The sequence below is a fragment of the Coffea arabica genome, chromosome 10e (assembly GCF_036785885.1).
Source record: "Coffea arabica cultivar ET-39 chromosome 10e, Coffea Arabica ET-39 HiFi, whole genome shotgun sequence".
NCBI classification, from domain to species: Eukaryota; Viridiplantae; Streptophyta; class Magnoliopsida; order Gentianales; family Rubiaceae; genus Coffea; species Coffea arabica.
The window spans coordinates 321,451-340,025 of record NC_092328.1 but is presented as its reverse complement, the minus strand read 5'-3'; the positions used below and the strand labels follow the sequence as shown (position 1 = coordinate 340,025).

Sequence of the window (18,575 nt, the reverse complement as noted above, 5' to 3'; positions counted from 1 at the left end):
TCACCATTAAACCACTATTTATAAAAAGTTAGAATCCCAAAATAGGGCTGCAACTGAGCCAATTTGAGTTGAGTTTTAGCTTAATTGAGTCAAATCGACTCAATTTTATCAAGTGCTCAACAAGTTTTTAATATAAAACTTGAGTTCGACCTCAAATTTGAACATAATCGAACTTAAGTTCAAGCCTACTGAAAGGTTACAAAATAAAAAATAATTATTCTATATTTTTAAAAAATGAATAAAATAATCATTTTTCATTAATACTAAAATATTATAATCACACACACTCACATTTGAGTTAACTCGCGAGTTAATGAGTTGAGTTTCCCTATGTTCTGTTTGAATTCGATAACCTGATTTGGTCGATTCGAACTCGACTCGTACTTGATATTGATCGGACTTGAGTTAAATTTTGACTAAATTAACTCGTGAGCGGCTTGATTCATTTGCAAATCGGCAATATTCATACAATTCGGACAATATCTATACAATTTTATTCTATAAAGATTGAATTTTTTTAATTGCAAGATGTGAGATTTGAACCCTAACCATGAGCCTAAGCCAACTTGCCCAAAATATGTTGGTTCTAATATGCCATTTCGGGGGCTCAATCGAACCGTTAGCCGGCAGTGGGCGCATCCCCCACTCCAATACTGGGTATTCTGTGCCACTTACTACCATTTGTACAACGGAAACTGAACCCTTTTCGCATTGTTTGTAACCTCTTCAGTAGCCTTCTCTGTCACTTCAATGGCCTATTGATCCATGCTACTTTGCTGATCTCCCCGAACCCTAGAACTGCAAATCAAGAAAATGCGTCACATTTACATAAGTTTTTAGCATCTGGGTTAGGACTTAAATCTCAGAAAGCCCGTCAGACTCTCTGGTTCAGTTGATGATGAAAGAAGAGATGGAGTGAGAGATGGAAAGCGTTTTAAGTACTTTTGAAACAAAATCTGATTCGGAGATTTAAGTTTGTCACAAGTTTTTTTTTTAATTATTTTTAAAATTTTTTTAATGTTGAAGGGTGAATGCTGGTGATTGACACCCTTTGACTTGGGTACTGATCATGGCTAGGCGTCATGGCTGGCAACTTCCTGCTCACACGTTTCAGGTAGGCTCTCTAACAACTCTTCTGGCTTTTGATTGAAGTGAGAAATTTGGGAAAAAAATATGTAGTCTTGGGGTAAGCTGTGGGAAATAGAGGGAGCTTTTGACTCATTTCTCTCTATTTTAAACCTGTTTGACTCTTTGAGATCGTGCAATGTAGGCTTTTTTGTCACAACATTATCGTTCTGCTTCTTCCTACTGTTTTTGTTTCAGTTTATTGCTCAACAAATGTGAAATCATGATGCCATTGCTTTGTTTATTCTTTTCTGTAAAATCTTCGGTGGTTTTTTTTTTTTTGGGTGGGGAGGGAAGCTTGTATTCACGAATTCTCTCCTTCTTCTACAAAATTGTGTAGCACAATATTCCTGTGTTCTCTCTTTTACACTTTTATCAATTTTCCTTGACAACTTCACTAATTTTATCTTGCTTTTTTCGAAGAGTTTTAGGGGTGAAATGCAATTTAGTGTCTTCTTTTTTTTTTTCTTTTTTTTTTTTTTTACAATTTATCCCAGGCAAGATTTAATATTAAGCTGTCATAAGTTAACATTACTTCCATGAATACTTCTCTGAGTAGAATCCTGATATTTTCTGGACTTGGTTAGAGCATAGGAACAAAACCTGCTAGATAACTAGTATAAGGACAGTCTTGAAAACGATGAAGTCAGGAAACTTTAATAATAAAAAATCTCATCTAGATGGATTAGAAAGCGAGTTTATGGAGCTGCACATATTCAATTTTAGATGATCATTTCCAAGTCCTTAGCCCTCTCGTGCTTTACTGGGGTTGTGGTCGTGAAGAATTGTGTACTTCCGTAAGGTTTTAGCATTGGCTCATCTTAGTCTTAGGTAATTGGCTCTTAATATTCCTTCATACCTTTTGTCCCAGTAATATGTCCTTGTTTATCTTTTTTCTTGAGCTTATTCAGAAAATTAAATAGCTTTTGGTCCATTACATATCCTGCCACTGTTACCTTAAAGACATAATATGAACCTAAGGTTACTCTTTGGTGCGTGGTTCTGCATACATTCTTTGAAGTTTCACAAGCACCACTTTCTCTCATTTCAGATTTTGTAAAGAATAGTTCTGCACTTCAATTTTGACAGTGAGTTTAGTAATTGCTTTCAATCCTCTTATAGTCCTTATAACTATATGAGTTCAAAATTTTAATTTTGTTGTTAAGCTGCTACATGGTTCCATATTATTGCTTCCCCAAAGCACCATAATTAGGCTCAAATCGAGCATTCTCACCAGCAATATTCCTCTTTTTAGGTGGTGGCAATAACTGTTTTCTTCCTGCTATCTGTTGCTTTCTATGCCTTTTTTGCTCCCTTTCTTGGGAAGGACATCTATGAATACATAGCCATTGGTATTTATTCCTTTCTGGTGAGTGCAACAGGGGCCTCTTCTTCTTCTTCTTCTATCTTTGAGATAATGAGATCTCTCTCTCTCTCTCTCTCTCTCCAGTTGTTGCTTTCTTATTTTTGTTATTATCCTTTCAGGCTCTCTGTGTGTTTATACTTTATGTTAGATGCACAGCCATTGATCCTGCTGATCCTGGCATTCTCATCGAACCTGACAAGACATTGACTCATAGGTCACAGAACAACTCAGAGTTCCCTGGTAAGTTTTTTTATTGCCATTTAATCATCCAATCATAAAACCAAAAAACAAGTATGGTGTCTGATTTAGTGGTCAGTCGGACGCATGAAAAATGCTGGGATATGAGCTGATAGAATTTCATCCAGCAGTCTCTTATTGAGTCATAAGATGTGTAAATTATCAGAAATCTCTCACTTAATCAGCATTAAGTGTAGGAAAAGTCGAGTTTTAAATGCATTGTCAGCAGTTGTGTTAAGTCTACCTTTCATTTCCTCGTATCCTCCAAGAAGCATGGATGGTAACTGTAGCTTTTGATAGTTTACTGGTGTCTGATGATGTAATTATCATCTATAGAGGAGCCAAGCAAGGTAGGATTGAACAATGAAGGAAAATCCGAACAACATAGCTCAGGTTGCTGTTCGACAGTTGGAGGGCTCTTTTGTGGTTTTCTCGTGAAGGCCGATTGTCGGAAAGATGAAGACCATTTACAGGAGCAAAATGGAGAGGAAGAGGCTTTGTTCTGCACATTGTGCAATGCTGAGGTATAAAAGTGCTTATCATGTGCAAGGCTCTTAAAGATCATTGTAGATGTATTTACATACATATGAAAATTGGGAACATAGAAAGCAGTTAGAGGAATTTTATCTCAGCTGCTACTTTTTAAGAGAATTACATCATAATCGAGGAATTTCTACAGTTTTTACTCTTTGCATCCTCATCTTATCTTTTGCCTTCTAAAGTGGGAACTCATATGTACTGGAACCAGATCATTCAGGAGAGTTTTTCTTTTTGCAGGTTCGAAAATTCAGTAAACATTGCCGGAGTTGTGACAAATGTGTTGATGGATTTGATCATCATTGCCGGGTTGGTTTAAAGTTGGAGTTTATCATATTATTAGAATACATATTCTCATTTTGTTGACTGACATATTGAGGAATTACAATTTCCCATCTATTGCTGAGAAGAGGCTGATTGTAAAAGATGATGTGTTTGGAGCGATCCAAGGATCAGTCATTAAAGAAATATATGACCTGTCGGGTTGATATCTGATATTTTACCGCTTCAAACCCAGGATTCTTCCTCATTACCTACTAACTTTAATTGTTTTTTTCGTTGTGCACCTTTTTTGTGTATGCAGAATTCTCTGCAACACTTAAATGCATTTTCTTTCTGTCCGTATGATAAATTTAACTTTGGTTCAATGCTGTGATTTATGCAGTGGCTAAATAATTGTGTGGGAAGGAAAAATTATATCACTTTTGTGTGCCTAATGGCAGCAAGCCTTGTCTGGGTAAGCTCTTATATTGTTTCTTTGCTTTTCAAGTTTTCTGTTATTTTCCTCACAGCTCTGGCTTGTTATGACTATCTCTTGTTCCTAACCCTTCCTTCTTGAGAGAGTTTTTTGGGGTCAGCTTGCTTTTGAGTGTGCGGTGGGCATTATGGTCCTTGTTCGTTGCTTTGCTGATAGAAAGGCTACAGAACATCAGATAACAGATAGACTTGGGGATGGATTCTCTCGACCCCCATTTGCCACTGTGGTGGTATATCTCTTTGTACTTCAAATACAGTACCTATATTAATTGTCAAATGTTAAGCTGATTGTTGTGTATGTGTTGGATTTGCATGATCTACCTTGCTACTGTATTTGCAAACAGTTCAGTGCTAATGAAAGAGGGAGACTTTCCATTAAATACTTCATGTACTAATTTCTTCAGCAGTACCAAACTGTCGGGAATAGTGTGTGCATTATTCTTGTGAACTAAGTTTGTGATTGTCTAGTTTGCATCTAGGATTCAGCAAATAGGTTTTGCCGTGTTATAAGCCACCTCCATACAATTTTATGAGAGATTTTGGTTCTCTAAGTGCCTTTTCTTTTTGCTTCTCTTGTTTTACAGGCACTCTGCACAGCTGTTTCTTTTCTTGCAACTGTGCCTCTGGGTGAACTGTTCTTTTTCCACATAATTTTGATTAGAAAGGTTAGTCTCTCTCCCTCTTACTCTCTCTCTCTTTCTCTCTGATAACATTATTTACTGAAACCATAACCTTTTCTACAGGGTATTACAACATACGAGTATGTTGTTGCTATGAGGACCCAGAGTGAACCTCCTGGACCCTCTATCGACGGAGAAGAACAGCAGAGCCTGCCATCATCGCCAACAAGTTCTGCTGTGACTGCAATTAGTGGTAGAAGTTCTCTTGGAAAGGGCTTGCAGTATAAAGGTGCTTGGTGCACTCCTCCTAGAATCTTTATGGACCATCAGGTGCTGATGCTTCTCTTATTCTACATTCTTAACAGACATTTATGTGCATGACTGTGGGATGCAGCGAAGCATTTTCTTTAATAAGTTTATTATCCTTAACGATATGGTAAAGCTATTTGGTCAAGTGATTGCTACCATTGTGAATGTCTTACACCATATGCAGTGAAGCATATTCTTTAATAAGTTTATTATCCTTAAAGATTTGGCAAAGCTATTTGGTCAAGTGATTGCTACCATTGTGAATGTCTTACACCACATTGCTACGTCCTTTTCTTTTTCCCAAACTAATGGCATCTTGAATTCTTCTGGACTTGATGAAGTTGGCATTCAGTGGTGGTCATCAAATCGACTTGTGGATTCGATGAAATCCTCATTTTTGGCGTTAGTGTTCATGGTCTTACCTATTACTAGATCAGAGTTGCAACTTCCTTTCTAATCTACTAGAAACAGAAAACATTATCTGCTAAATGCATTTCATTTGTCTTCTTTCGGAATGTCAAAGTCTAGCAAGGCTATGAAAGTGCATTGAGATGCTTCCATTCCTGGTGTCTCATATACAGGATGAGATTATCCCTCATCTAGAGCCAGGACGCTTACCATCCACAGTTGATCCAGATACATTACAAGCTGACAAGGGGAAAAAGGTGGCGCAGCGTCCAGTCCGAATTAGTGCATGGAAACTTGCAAAACTAGATTCTAACGAGGCAATTAAAGCTGGTGCCAAGGCTAGAGCTTCTTCATCTGTTCTTCGTCCAGTGAGTTCTAGACATCATCAGCATGATGGTGATCATTTGTCGAGTACAAATATGAGCGGTAAAAGCAGTCCAACGAGTACGAACCAGGGATTTTATGAAAGGAATGCTCGGGCAGGAACATCAAGGTTATCTTCCACGAAGAGCTCATGTCCACCAAGTCTTGCAAGCAGAGAAGATATTGAAACATGTGGTCACAGCATTAGTAATTTAAGCAGTCCTCTTGCGGCAAATCTCACTCCTTCCCCACAGGGGCTGGAATCTTCGAACAGAGGCCACTTCAACCCAATATATCAGTCCTCTGCAGAACAATCACCTTGGTCGGTGAAAGCCGGTGATGGGAATGGGAATGAGGCTGGTGTAGGAGATGATCTGAACCAGAACCTTGCGAGGAAAAACAATCCTGGAGTTACGGAAAACCCCAAGTCGTCAGTGTATTGGGATCAGGAAGCTGGGCGGTTTGTGTCTGCAGCGACAAGAAACACTGGTTCTTGTTCCTCCCAGGTTTCTGGAACTGAGCTCACGTACACGGGCCAATCCATTTTCTTTGGTGGCCCATTGGTGAGCGAGCAGCTAGGTAGAGGAGGGACGAGAAGCGGCGGCGGATTGGCAGCTGGACCGCAACGAAGCTCGGGATCAAGTTTGTATCAGCAGGGTAGAACACAGCGGGGAGGTCAGCTTCCTGTGTTCGTTCCGAGCGACTCGCAGCAAAACCAATTTTCTTCTAGGTTTCAATGAGGTTTAGGAAACAAGATTCTGATTTATTTCGATTCGTAAAATATATATAGAAATAGATCTCCAGTTCAGTTATCATTGTTGTTTTTCTCTTCCATTATATGTTGTTGTCAAGGAACACACGTCAAAATCAGAGAGATAAAAAGATTGATGGCGGAGTCCGCGATTGACGAAATGTTATTGGTAGTACAACCACATTGATGGTGGTGGTGGTGGTGGTGCGGTGGCTGAGTGGTCAACTTTTTGGGGTTAATTTTATTGGATCGGACTAATCAATTTTTCTAGTCTGGTAAAATCGCACAAAAATAGGCAAAGGGAGGGAATTTGTGGTTGAATGGTTGTGATCTATCTTCTTCCTTTCTTCTTTTCTTTATTATTATTGTAAGTATATATGAATATAATCCCTACTAACACTCTGCGTTAGTAAGATTTCACTTAGGACCCCGGAGGGAGAGACAGAGCAATACTTCTTTTTTTACGAACTTTTTTAAAAAAAAAAAAAAAAAGTCCCGACATAACTTGTACTACTTCACAGCTAATAGTATTTGGAGCAACATACTCCCTCCGTCCCACTTTAATAGTTCTATTTTCCTTCTTCGTCTGTTCTAAATTATAATCGTAGTTGCCTTTTAATTTCTCTAAGATACCCTTATTCAATGTAAGTTGTTATTACTATAAACTACCTTATTTAATATAGATTGTTAGTATTGAATATAATCTACCCCATTTAATGCATTGAAATTTTCCAAAACATATTGATATATGAAAAGCCAATTTTATTTAATGAAGGGTATTTTAGAAAAATAGCAATTTAAATTTATTTTTTCAATAAAATTCGCTACTTTTTCTTAAACTATGTGAAAAAAAAATTAGAACTATTAAAATAGGACAGAGAGGGAGTATATAAAATATTCTCCTTCGTTTCCGTCCGTACAATCCGGTTCAGTACCGTTACCATTCCACAAACGCCACCGGACCGGCATCTCCTGTTCTGGAGCCATTTCCAATTTTGTCAATACCATTATTCTAAAAATCCCCGACAAAAAGAGAAAAAAAAAAAAAAAAAACAGAGAAAGAAAGGAAATCAATGGTTCCTTTCATCAAAGAATTTCCATAGCTCATGAGTTTCCTTGAATTAGTTTGCATGTGTTGTGGGTTTACCATTACTCTACCAACAAATGAGCCTTGATCTGTCTTCCACAAAAACATCGTACTAGTACCATATCATTATCATATATACTCAAGGTGTGGCCCCCTTAACAGAAAATGGCGGGAGATCGTGCAGGAAGGACTCTGGAGAAGACACCCACCTGGGCAGTTGCATTGGTCTCTGCTGTCATCGTTGTTGTCTCCATATTGTTGGAGAAAGCGCTTCATGGAATCGGGAAGGTGCTTCTACGATTTCTTCTTGTTAAATATATATCTATATATCTTTTTTTTTTTTACGTCTTCTTCGTGTTCTTTTCGGCTTTCCGTTCCTCGTTTAAACCGAGCGTTATGATCTTTCGCACAAAAAATGTTGTTCCCTTGGCAGAAATACGTCGGAACGAGGACTATGGGGTTCTTATTTTGTAGATGGATTTAATAAACAATCCTCGTGCTTTTGATGCATAATTTTTTTTTGGTGGTGCGGATCTCTTAGGTGCAATTTAGTTAATGTACGAAGGGTCGTTAATTAGAGGTTCGGGTACATGAACAATTGCAGGCCCTTTCCAGTTTTAATCACTTTTATAGCGATTAGAGGAGCGTGATCCATTTTATTTTCCAATCTTTGGATGCATCCATGACTGAGTAACAAATAATGTCTTTCGTCTTAATTGATACTACTATTTCTTTGTACCAAAAACAGAGTCCTCCGCAAACATTGGAAGGACTGGATTGTGCTACATTAATGCTCTCTTAGTCCTGTCATGATTAGACAGCCATTGGAAAAGCATTTGTTTGAATATTGAGCTGTCATACGGGAAATGGTTGGTTGAGAAATATACAGAGTCATCGAGTCCTTTCTATGTTTGAAACCAGAAAACACTTCATCTTCTTCGTGGTTTCTACTGTGCTACTTTAACGTATATTTCATGTCAGCTTAGATGCATGGCAATGCTCTTGAACCTCCTACTTTCTGATCTTTTCAGACTTTCCAAAGGAAGCGCAAGGAAGCTCTGAATGAAGCTCTAGAGAAAATTAAAGCCGGTAAGGGCTTTTTAACAGTACTTTTGGGGTAACAAGAGGAAGGTTTCTCAACTTACTTTTCCAATGGTCTATTCGTATCTCATCTCTCTCTTTCTGTTTTATCCTTTCAGAGCTTATGGTTCTGGGATTTATTTCCTTAATTCTGACTTTTGGTCAGAACTACATATCCAAAATCTGTATTCCTCTAAAGGTTGCAGAAACTATGTTACCATGTTCCCATAAAGATCCAGAGGTTGAGGGAGAACATCATAGAAGGCTCCTATGGAATGAACATAGGTTTTTGGCAGCAGACTCTCCAGCAACCGCATGCAAAAGTGTAAGAATCCTCTGTCTACTGATGATCAAATTTAGAACAATACAGTACACGGTTTGCTGCAGATAATAATAATAATAATAATAACTGACAATGTAGGGTGCTTAAATTACTTTATCAGCAGAAAATCTGAAACTCTGAATTGGAGGGCTCGGGGTAAATTTTGGTGCAATCGGGGAAAAAAGCATTAATGTTGATGCACTTTGACAAGGAGTCCACCTTCATATGTTTGACATATTAAGATCAACCAATATATCTCTACGATGGACTCTAATTTGAATAATATCATTCCTTTTATTCACGTGCTACACAGAAATTCAACTTGGTGTGGATCCAACTTTCTGCTTTCCAAATTTGAGGAAGTAACAACGGGATTGGATCATGGAATTATAGTTACTTGAGAATGTTTACATATATTCAGGTAGAATCATCCTAGGGGTAAGATGGGAATCTTGTTTCGTCGCATAGTGTTACGGTTTGCAGTTTTTAAGTTAACTGCTGCTCCACTGTCTCTCTGTCTCTTAAGGCATTACAGATGTGTTTCTGAAAAGGATTATCTGAACAGAAATGCAATGTCACATAGGATTAGAATTCCTAATAGTATATGGCTTAGCAAAGACTTTTAGAGCTAATCTCTTAGAAAGCTTCACTGAGACCACAATATTTCAAGGATGTTCTCCTCAAGTTGGGGAACACTGCTTAGCATGGCTTCCATTAAGATGCATGCCATTTGAAAGACAAAGACACAAGGAAAGAAGAATCTATTAAAAGGATCCATTTGAAGACGACGTAGGAGTTGTATGATACATTTCCAGTACCAAAAAACCTAAGTGTCACAGTGGTACTGGATTCTATTATCAAAATTGTACAGTGCACATTGCCCAGATTGAATTTTCATGAGTTCGGTACCATCCAGATGTTTTCAGTTAACTTGCTATAGTAGGAAGCTCATGGAAGAGCAAAATACACAACTCACGGTTTTTCTGGTGAGAATATACTTAGTTGAGCATAACATATGTATTTGAGAGTCCCCTTTTACTTGGCTGAGCATAACATCTGTATTTACCAAAGAAGTATCTTCTATCAGTCTCCAGGTACAAGTGTAAGTAATGGTAAGATTTTCATCTGCATTTAAATTACCAATTCTCAGACTTACACATCCGTAGATGTTGAACGTTTCATAAGAGCATCCATTGTGTACCGACTATGGATTTTCTCTCTTTGGCGCTAAAACAGAAGAGATTTTTCATGACAGGAATATGTACCTGTTATATCTGTCAATGGGTTGCACCAGCTACATATCTTCATATTTTTCTTGGCCGTATTCCATGTAATTTTTGGTGCCATGACGATGACCCTTGGAAGATTGCAGGTGGGATTTCTTTAAAGTCTTTTTGTCATGTGGTATGGTCTTCTTAACATTGGCACAAACAGTAGCACACGAGTAGGAGAAGAATTAGGAGATGTCCTGAGATTAATTTGACCTGCTTTGGTCAGCAGAAGTCCTCCCTTATCATACGCTTGAGTTTCCAATGTAGACCATCTTTTATTGCCCTGTGTCTTCATTGAATTTGATCTCTACTAAGTGGTTCGTATTATGCATAGACTCGTGGATGGAAGGAATGGGAACGGGAGGCAGTTCGTGAAACTGAAGCATCCAACGGTAGTGTCTGATGGTTACATTTTTATTTTTCGACGTCTTTTTTTCCCCCAAGTTACAGTGCGTCAATTGTCCCTGGATAATCTGTGACCTGTCGGACTAAGGATGGTAAGGTTAGTGCTTTTGTTCTAAAACTGCCTGCTTCTTTTGTGTCCCTGTCTTGCAGATACTTCAAGATTCAGGCTTACACACGAGACATCATTTGTTAGAGACAATACTGGTTCCATGGCCAGAAACCCCATACTATTTTACCCTGTAAGAACAATTAATGTCATTTTATGGGTCGCTTCACTGTTTCCATTTTTCTAGGGTAGAAATAAATGACCCTAAAATGATGTTGCACTGTTTAGATAAAATTTCATGCTCATCGTACGTAGCGTTCTTCTTGATTGATCCTTTGAGTTCCATAACTCCAGTGATCCTTATTCTTTTGCCTTGTATTCTATGAACTTTAAGTGGAGGTTACTTTGAGCATCCGATCACATGCGAACTACAACTACTAGAAAATGGTAAAATCATTATTAGCAGAAAGACCTATGATTTTCCTAATAAATTGGTTTCTGGAAATGGCCAAACTTTTTATACCCTTAAAAATGGTGCAACTTCGCCTGCAAAATGCCTATTCGTAGTCAATAAATTCTCTTCGTATTCCGTTTATGCCCTTATGGAAGAAAGAAGCACATTCACAAACTAAAAGAAATGGGATAATACATTGCCTACTCCATGTGGTTTAAACTTATGTCTGTATGTCTGACAAAGAATGGATGCAAGTGTGACTTGTCCTTGAACTGTTATTTACATAGAAGTTGTTCTAAAAGTTGGCATGATAACGCAAGGATTACTTATATGAGGTCCTGATTCCATGCTTCTGCTGCTGCTACTCTCTCCAGATCTCCCTCTCTCTCTCTCTCATAATCCAACAAATGTATTATGCTAGGACGAAATGACAATAATATCATCTTGCTTTACTGACATCAGACAGTCTTTAAATTTCTTCTTTTTGGCTGAGAATTAGATTTCTGTGAATCAGAATAGAGTTCAAGTAGAAAACTCAATTTTACTCCATGCAAAATTGTCCACCGTTATATGTCTCCATTTTGGAAACACCATGTAGGAACAGCTTGTATCCTTTCTATTTGTCAACAGAAAGTATCGAGGCAGTTGTGTTGTTCAGTATGAAGGTCTGTTTTTCTGAGTATGATCTTGTGGAGCCCAAGGGGAGGGGGAGCCGACGGGATTTTCCTGTCGGAGGATGCCACGATTAAGTGGCAAGGTGGGAGGCATGTCTTGGTGGTAGCAACAGCCTCCCAAGAGGCTGTTGGCAGACTTGACGTAGTATATTTGATGCAGTTCTGATTTATCAACTTCAAATGTCCTTACTTTGACCTGACTGTTAACAAGCTCAAGCCTTTCAGGTATGCTTTTACCGACAATTTTTTAGGTCCGTCCGTAAAGCTGACTACATGACCATGCGCCATGGATTCATTTCGGTAAAGTTTCTTAAAATCCAGAATCTCTGAATTCTTGGATTTTCAGAAATATGCATAATGACACTCTTTATGCTGCTTTAGGTCCATTTGGCTCCAGGAAGTAAGTTTGACTTTCAAAAATACATCAGAAGGTCGTTAGAAGATGACTTCAAGATCGTTGTGGGAATCAGGTACCGCTTTTTTATGTATTGTTAGAGCTACAGTACAAGGTTGAAATAAACATGTTGCTTTTGATATGAGCCACAAATAAGCCCCATCTGATTTTTTTTTTTTTTTTTTTTAAATTTTCCTTCTAGTCCAACATTATGGGCTTCAGCAGTGATCTATCTGCTACTCAATGTAGGCGGTGGGTTTTCCTTCCCCATTGTATACTCTTTTTCGATCCTATATATATATATTTGAGATGAGGTCTTAAAACTATGTGTGTGGATGCATCGTAAGGTGAAGGCCAACTCCATGTATATTACTTGTTTCAGGATCACAGATTATGATCTGGCTGTCTCTAATGCCCCTAGTGGTAAGAGTTTTATGCTTTGCTCTGGTGCTTACAATCAAAAAAAAAAAAAAGGTAAAGGAATACAGAAAAGGAACAGAGGTGGGAATAACTAACATAATAATTTGGTTAAAGACTATACTAGCAGTTGGCACGAAGCTGCAGGCAATTATAACACAGATGGCAGTTGAAATCCAAGAAAGACATGCTGTAGTCCAGGGCATACCCCTTGTTCAAGTCTCAGACAGACACTTTTGGTTCAGCAGACCTCATCTCATCCTACATCTTATCCATTTTACCCTCTTCCAGGTACAAAACATAATAATGTAATGATAAATTGGCCCTTTCTTTTCAACATAAGTTGGCTTTTTTCTGCCGGTACGGTAGCATCTAATTATGGTTCGGTTGGGTTCTGTCTTTTATGTTGCAGAATGCCTTCGAGATAACATTCCTCATTTGGACGACGGTAATGAAAGTGGCTTCTACTTTTTACGTTTACTGCAGTTGGAGGAATCAGGCAGATAACAATAATAATGGTAGTTTTTTTTTTTTTTTTTCAGTATGAATTTGGCATCCATTCGTGCTTTTACGAGGGCCTCGAACTTTCCATTCTGAGAGTTGTCATGGGGTAAGTAACACTACTACTACTACTACTTAGCAGCCAACAAGGGACTGGAGTCTCTGATGTTTGCGTGGTTGACAAAAATTATTATTATTTTTTTTATCATTAATCATAAGTTTCATGATTCATAAGTAATATGTTGGAGCAGGGTAGCCGTCCAAGTATTGTGCAGCTACATCACACTTCCCCTCTACGCTCTCGTTACACAGGTCAGCTACGCTCTTGTAGTCTTCTTCTGATCCACTTTCGAACGATCAGGTGTGTTAAGTGAGTGAATGAGAGGTGCTTAATTTTTTTTTTTTCTGATTCTTCTTCTCAGATGGGTTCGCATATTAAGAAATCCATATTCGACGAACAAACTAAAAAGGCGCTCACGAAATGGACTTTGAACGCCAAAAAGAAAAACAACGTCAAGCCCGGCACGCCTCAAAAGCAGAGGCTGGGAGGGAGCCCCGTCGAATCGCCCGAGAATTCCCCAAAGCTTGCTGCAGGTCCATCGTCGACGTCGGGCTTGGAGATGAGTGGTTTGGAGTTGCGGAAGCCCCACGGGCAGCATAGCAGCGCGGCTAACATCACTGCCAGTGTGGACATTCCCGACCCTCCTCATACTCCTCCTCCCAACGATGTCGGTGATCTGCTCAGCGCCCCCTGATCAGACACTCAGGAACCCCATTTTGATAGCCATACTTCCTGACCTCACCCTTCTTGTATATTACTCCATATATTTGTGTATCACTATTTATTGTGAGAGTGGATGAGGGGGCCAGGCCTAGCCTAAGAAAAGGTCAAAAAGCCCTTCTTAGTTCTTACTTGCCGCTGCTGATGCTTTTTTTTTTTCTTTCTTTCTTTCTTTTGTTTGGGTGGAAGAGAGAACAATTGCACCTGTTCATAGCATAATGTATACCAACCCCAGCTGGCCAGCTCAGCTCGTTAGAGTTTTCTTCCTTCTTTTTCAGCGTCTTCTTCACATTTTTACATTTCAGGATGGATGATTTTGTACTGCTGTGCTGTCTAAATGAACCCCCAAAATCCATGGCACCAACGCCACTGAGTCAAAACTGCATTCCTAAAGAATTCCACCGTCATTTTTTCTAAAGAACGGGGTAACAATATATATTATATATATCATTTATGATATATATATACCCCGTCCTGTCAGCATATAAAAGGTTAATTGAATTAATTTTTTCTATACTATCAATATATGTGTCGATGGAATTGAATAAATATCACATCATTTAAATTTGAATTTAAACATTAAAAATTATATATATATATCATATATTTAAAGAAATTCGTTAGTATATACACTACCGATCGATGTATAAATGATTTCTTCTAAGTGATTTTATTGGAAAAAATAAGAAGAAAGGCAAATACAAGGTGAACCAGTATTTTTTTTTTTTCCGTATAAAATTGTTCACGCAATGATGGATGAATCATGAATGGACACGTCCCAATTTTGTATAAAACTTTTGGTCGCTACTTGCCACTTCTAAAACCTCAGGGGCTGTCTATGAAAATTACCCAAAAATGAAATCCGTGGACCCTTTATAGCCTGCAAGCGAATATTTACCGAAGACGAAGCGGATGATGGTTGAGTGCTTGTAGTCGCCACAAATTCAGTGCAAACGGGGTTGCGGATAATGCAGATGGATAAACACATTTTATGCTAACAGAACAGAAATCGCGAAAGAGGGAAAAGGACCCAAGAAAAACTTGGACCTTGGTGGTGGTTAATTTGGAGTTGTTCCATGGCTTCATTCCACAGCTTGGAGAAATGCTTTATTACTAGTAGAATTAGCAGTGCTTGGCATGGTTCGGTTGAAGCCACCGGCCGAACAAAGCAACTTGTTGTGCTGCCAGTGCCCATGATCATCTCCAGAAGGTCCGCAATTTTGATATCCCTGCTGCCTCCTCTCAACCTTACTCTGCCCATCCATCCATTGCTAGCCAGAGAGAGGCGCACCAAAAAGGCCATTCCTCTCGAAGATTACCTCACCAGCTGTCAGTCTTTCCTGGTTCATCTTTCTGTTGTTTTATTTCACTTATTCTTGCTAATTTCCGTATACACAACAGAGTGACTTTGATTTCGTAGTATTTCACTGTGTTTGTTTTGTTTTATGGTATTTCCCAAGAGAGTGACTTTGTTTTGTAGCATTTCATTGCTAATTTTGGTTTGTTCTTTTGCTAATTTTGTAGTCGTTCACCTTTTGGTTCATCTCTCTGTTTGTTATGTTGGAATCTTTCTATGTAATCTTCGAATCATGTAGCCAATAAAGACCAGTAAGCAGCAATCTTAAGGCCCAAGTGGTAATCGTTCTTTACGTTGTTTTGAGCTGCGAAAAGCCTCAAAAGTTGTGTTCTTGACTCCTTTCTTTAATGCTCGCACCTTATCTCTTCGAATTTTCATTTTCATTTTTTCCTACTGTTCCGCAAGATGCACTTCTCTTTGTTTCCATAGCCTAAAACTTCCTAGCCCCATCGTCATTTAAAATTTGCTCATCTGATTATTTCTCTTCAGAATTTTCCTCCTAAAACCACAAATTTTTCAGATCAAGTTGATTAAATTGGATTTGCCAGAACTCAATGATTTGCCAGTTTTGCTTTTGGTGTACCATATTTGGGTGTTATTGAGAAGAGATATACTTCGATGATTGATTGTAGAGTACCAGTCAGACTGCAATTTCATTCTGTGAGGCTTGACGAAATTTTAGGAGCTCCACATGAGTGTGAGGCTTGGGGTGGGAAAAGAAATCTTCTTTTTAGCCCTAAGCTTCCAGTTTTGCTGCTTTACGATTCACCATGGCAGGCAATTTGAACCATACTTTCCCACATGGCCGTGGCTCTGATGAACGAATCTTATTCCTTCTCTAGACCAATTTCTGCCTAGTGATGGTTGGAAAACTGTTTAAGGTTCTCTTATGGGTGGGCACTGAGGACAGATATCACAATACTCTGTTGATTTTGAGAACAATGTGAAGTAGTAAAATTGAGGGTGGTTCTGTTTATTTTGCATTCTGTTAGTGCCCGAGGATTGACTAATTACTGACTGCCTAATGTCATGTTCCGGCTACATCTCTGGATATTAGGATAAAATAAATGAATGAAATTTCTTCCCCAAATATCACTTACAGTGTCACCACACAAGAAATTTTACTTAGAGCTGTGCCTCCCTACCCATTGCTGTTTTCCTTGCTTTCAGTTTTGATTTCAACTACTGGTATCTAAAGGTTTCTTGCTTTTGCTTTGAGATGGATAAGGCTGATAATCTCAGCTCAAACTGTCTAGGTGCCTTGAAAAAGTACTTTGCACTGAAGCTGTGAGAGCTATTTATTCAATAATGTCCGAGTCAAATGAAACAAGGCGGTGAAGTATCCATTCACTATTAATTGCAATAAAGTCTGTCGTATTATAATTTAGCTTTCCAGCAAATTTGGTAGTTTTCATATGATCAGGCATGAGCACTCCATCTCTGTTTTTGTTTGGTCTGTATAACTTCTTTTGACACAGATGACGGACTAAAATACTATGATATCGTTGAAGGAAGGGGTCCTGTTGCTGAAAAAGGATCAATAGTGCAGGTGTGTTGGTTGCTGTCTATCATCTGCTTCTGGCCAATGAAATCAACTTTGACCTTCTGTAATCTACCCTTATAGGTTCATTTTGACTGCCTGTACCGCGGTATTACAGCAGTGTCGAGTCGAGAATCTAAGCTTTTGGCTGGAAATCGCATCATTGCTCAGGTTTTCTCTATCTTTTGTCTGTCGACAGTAGCATTATAATTCCATAATGGTCAGTTAATGCAGGAGCATATTGTGAAACTCAGGGGTGAATGGAATAACTACTGACTGAAACTTGTTTTGTTTTTCAAATAGCCTTACGAGTTCCAGGTTGGGGCTCTCCCAGGAAAAGAACGGAAGCGTGAGTTTGTAGACAATCCGAATGGTTTATTTTCTGCACAGGCTGCACCAAAGCCTCCGAAGGCCATGTACACAATAACTGAAGGAATGAAAGTTGGGGGAAAGGTGATGATGCACTCTATTTTTAGTGACAGTTTGACACCAAAAGCAATTGTAGTTTCACTTCTTGTTAGATGCCTCTGTTTCTTGTGTTCGATGTTCAGTCTTCTTACTAATGTCCTGTTTGCTTTTGATTTTTCATTCTTGCTGTGAAGAGGACTGTGGTTGTTCCTCCAGAAGCTGGATATGGCCCAAAGGGAATGAATGAGATACCGGTAATTTATCCCATGTCTGGTTTTTCTTTTTATTTTTACCAAACAATATGTTTGCCCCAAGAACAGTCTTATTACTTGTAGTATTCCCAGTCTGAGCTATAAGTAAACCTAAACTTCATGCCAAGTAGATGCTAGAGTTAGTTTTTGTCCAAAAGCGAAGAAGAAAAAAGTTCTGGACTGGTGGCCTTTCCCTGAATTTTTGACTTGAGAGAGGAGGAGCCACTGTGTTTCGACAATTTAGGTTCCATGTTCTATTGTCTCCAACTATTGATTTTTGCAAGGGGAGATATAAGATGTAAGAAAGTGGTAGATTTTGAACTTCAGTAACCAAAATCTAGCCAATGAGCAGTTGTTAGTTGTTACTGGTTACCTAAGTGGCAATTGGCCTACCCTGTGAAAACGAGGTTAACTGTTCTTTTGGTTTCAACATGGAAAACTTCCCAATGCATAAAAACATCGGGGGGCTATTAAGATCCTAGCTCCTATATATTCAGGAAAAGAAAAGAGACTTTGTCAATTTAAGAAAGTGGGGGGAGTAATATGAAGCTATCTCATCTAGTACTCTCTCTATTAGGTTTCTTTTCTCCCCACCACCATGGCCACAAAAAAAAAAAGAGTCGCTATTTATCTTTTAATTTAGGAGGTCTTGATATGTTATAACATGGGTGTAAATGTGATTCTGATCTTTGTGCTGATATGACTGAGTTTGTGGATATAACTTTACAGCCAGGGGCAACGTTTGATCTGAACATTGAGCTCCTAGAAGTAAAACCACCGGAAGGACAATGACGGTGATTATGAGAGAGGGGTTACGTCCCTTTGATTTCCTACTCCATCTACTAAGTTGCCTTTTGTTTTGCTCTCAGCTGAAAATATGATGCTAGATGCAGAGTTGGTTACATTTGAATGGAGGACCAGCAGCTGCCGGGCTTATGAGATGGAAGTCTGGTGATCGAGTTATATTAGTCTGTTTCTCCTTAGGAGTACTTTGTATTCAGGTTAATGGAGAAGAAATTTCTTTTGTGCTAAACATATATCTGCATATGTCTTTTTCCCATTTTGTAACGAGTTTAACAGTTGGAGCTTCTCATCTGGGAACTGGTGTGGTTTAA

At 38.6% G+C, this 18,575-nt stretch overlaps 3 protein-coding genes across 6 annotated transcripts; all 3 read left to right on the top strand.

The window, feature by feature from the left end:
• The first annotated feature begins 386 nt into the window (after positions 1-386).
• Positions 387-6,633, top strand: LOC140015302 (protein S-acyltransferase 21-like). 3 transcript variants are annotated; one of them, XM_072067397.1, is made up of 11 exons: positions 387-915; positions 1,027-1,114; positions 2,381-2,494; positions 2,611-2,731; positions 3,065-3,252; positions 3,506-3,574; positions 3,930-4,001; positions 4,105-4,251; positions 4,606-4,686; positions 4,765-4,971; positions 5,532-6,633. In XM_072067397.1, the coding sequence occupies exons 2-11, from the start codon at positions 1,070-1,072 to the stop codon at positions 6,459-6,461; spliced, it is 1,974 nt and encodes a 657-aa protein (XP_071923498.1). In that variant the 5' UTR covers positions 387-915; positions 1,027-1,069; the 3' UTR covers positions 6,462-6,633. The 3 variants fall into 3 exon arrangements, with proteins under 3 accessions (XP_071923498.1, XP_071923497.1, XP_071923499.1); XM_072067396.1 differs by having other exon boundaries at positions 387-938; XM_072067398.1 differs by having other exon boundaries at positions 390-1,114; positions 4,123-4,251.
• A 1,032-nt stretch (positions 6,634-7,665) lies between these two features.
• Positions 7,666-14,139, top strand: LOC140015304 (MLO-like protein 9). The gene is made up of 15 exons (XM_072067402.1): positions 7,666-7,847; positions 8,591-8,648; positions 8,759-8,964; positions 10,217-10,333; positions 10,567-10,624; positions 10,788-10,876; positions 12,037-12,111; positions 12,193-12,281; positions 12,408-12,457; positions 12,588-12,628; positions 12,740-12,913; positions 13,035-13,070; positions 13,165-13,232; positions 13,375-13,435; positions 13,546-14,139. The coding sequence occupies exons 1-15, from the start codon at positions 7,725-7,727 to the stop codon at positions 13,876-13,878; spliced, it is 1,578 nt and encodes a 525-aa protein (XP_071923503.1). The 5' UTR covers positions 7,666-7,724; the 3' UTR covers positions 13,879-14,139.
• Positions 14,140-14,803: 664 nt separating this feature from the next.
• LOC113712475 (peptidyl-prolyl cis-trans isomerase FKBP18, chloroplastic) lies at positions 14,804-18,555 on the top strand. Of its 2 annotated transcripts, none has more exons than XM_027235921.2 (6): positions 14,804-15,233; positions 16,740-16,810; positions 16,886-16,972; positions 17,105-17,254; positions 17,404-17,463; positions 18,330-18,555. In XM_027235921.2, exons 1-6 carry the CDS (start codon positions 14,981-14,983, stop codon positions 18,339-18,341), a joined length of 633 nt encoding a protein of 210 aa, XP_027091722.1. In that variant the 5' UTR covers positions 14,804-14,980; the 3' UTR covers positions 18,342-18,555. The 2 variants fall into 2 exon arrangements, with proteins under 2 accessions (XP_027091722.1, XP_027091721.1); XM_027235920.2 differs by having other exon boundaries at positions 18,190-18,555.
• Positions 18,556-18,575: the final 20 nt, after the last annotated feature.

What these genes read in the sequence shown, in the direction of transcription:
- LOC140015304 (XM_072067402.1), top strand. Translation starts at nt 7,725, where the DNA reads ATGGCGGGAGATCGTGCAGGAAGGACTCTGGAGAAGACACCCACCTGG. An exon ending in TCTAGAGAAAATTAAAGCCG is followed by an intron (nt 8,649 to 8,758) that starts GTAAGGGCTTTT and finishes TTATCCTTTCAG; the next exon opens with AGCTTATGGTTCTGGGATTT. An exon ending in CATTCCTCATTTGGACGACG is followed by an intron (nt 13,071 to 13,164) that starts GTAATGAAAGTG and finishes TTTTTTTTTCAG; the next exon opens with TATGAATTTGGCATCCATTC.
- LOC140015302 (XM_072067397.1), top strand. Translation starts at nt 1,070, where the DNA reads ATGGCTAGGCGTCATGGCTGGCAACTTCCTGCTCACACGTTTCAG. An exon ending in TTGGTATTTATTCCTTTCTG is followed by an intron (nt 2,495 to 2,610) that starts GTGAGTGCAACA and finishes TTATCCTTTCAG; the next exon opens with GCTCTCTGTGTGTTTATACT. An exon ending in GCACATTGTGCAATGCTGAG is followed by an intron (nt 3,253 to 3,505) that starts GTATAAAAGTGC and finishes TTCTTTTTGCAG; the next exon opens with GTTCGAAAATTCAGTAAACA.
- LOC113712475 (XM_027235920.2), top strand. Translation starts at nt 14,981, where the DNA reads ATGGCTTCATTCCACAGCTTGGAGAAATGCTTTATTACTAGTAGAATT. An exon ending in GAAATCGCATCATTGCTCAG is followed by an intron (nt 16,973 to 17,104) that starts GTTTTCTCTATC and finishes TTTTTCAAATAG; the next exon opens with CCTTACGAGTTCCAGGTTGG. An exon ending in AGGGAATGAATGAGATACCG is followed by an intron (nt 17,464 to 18,189) that starts GTAATTTATCCC and finishes ATAACTTTACAG; the next exon opens with CCAGGGGCAACGTTTGATCT.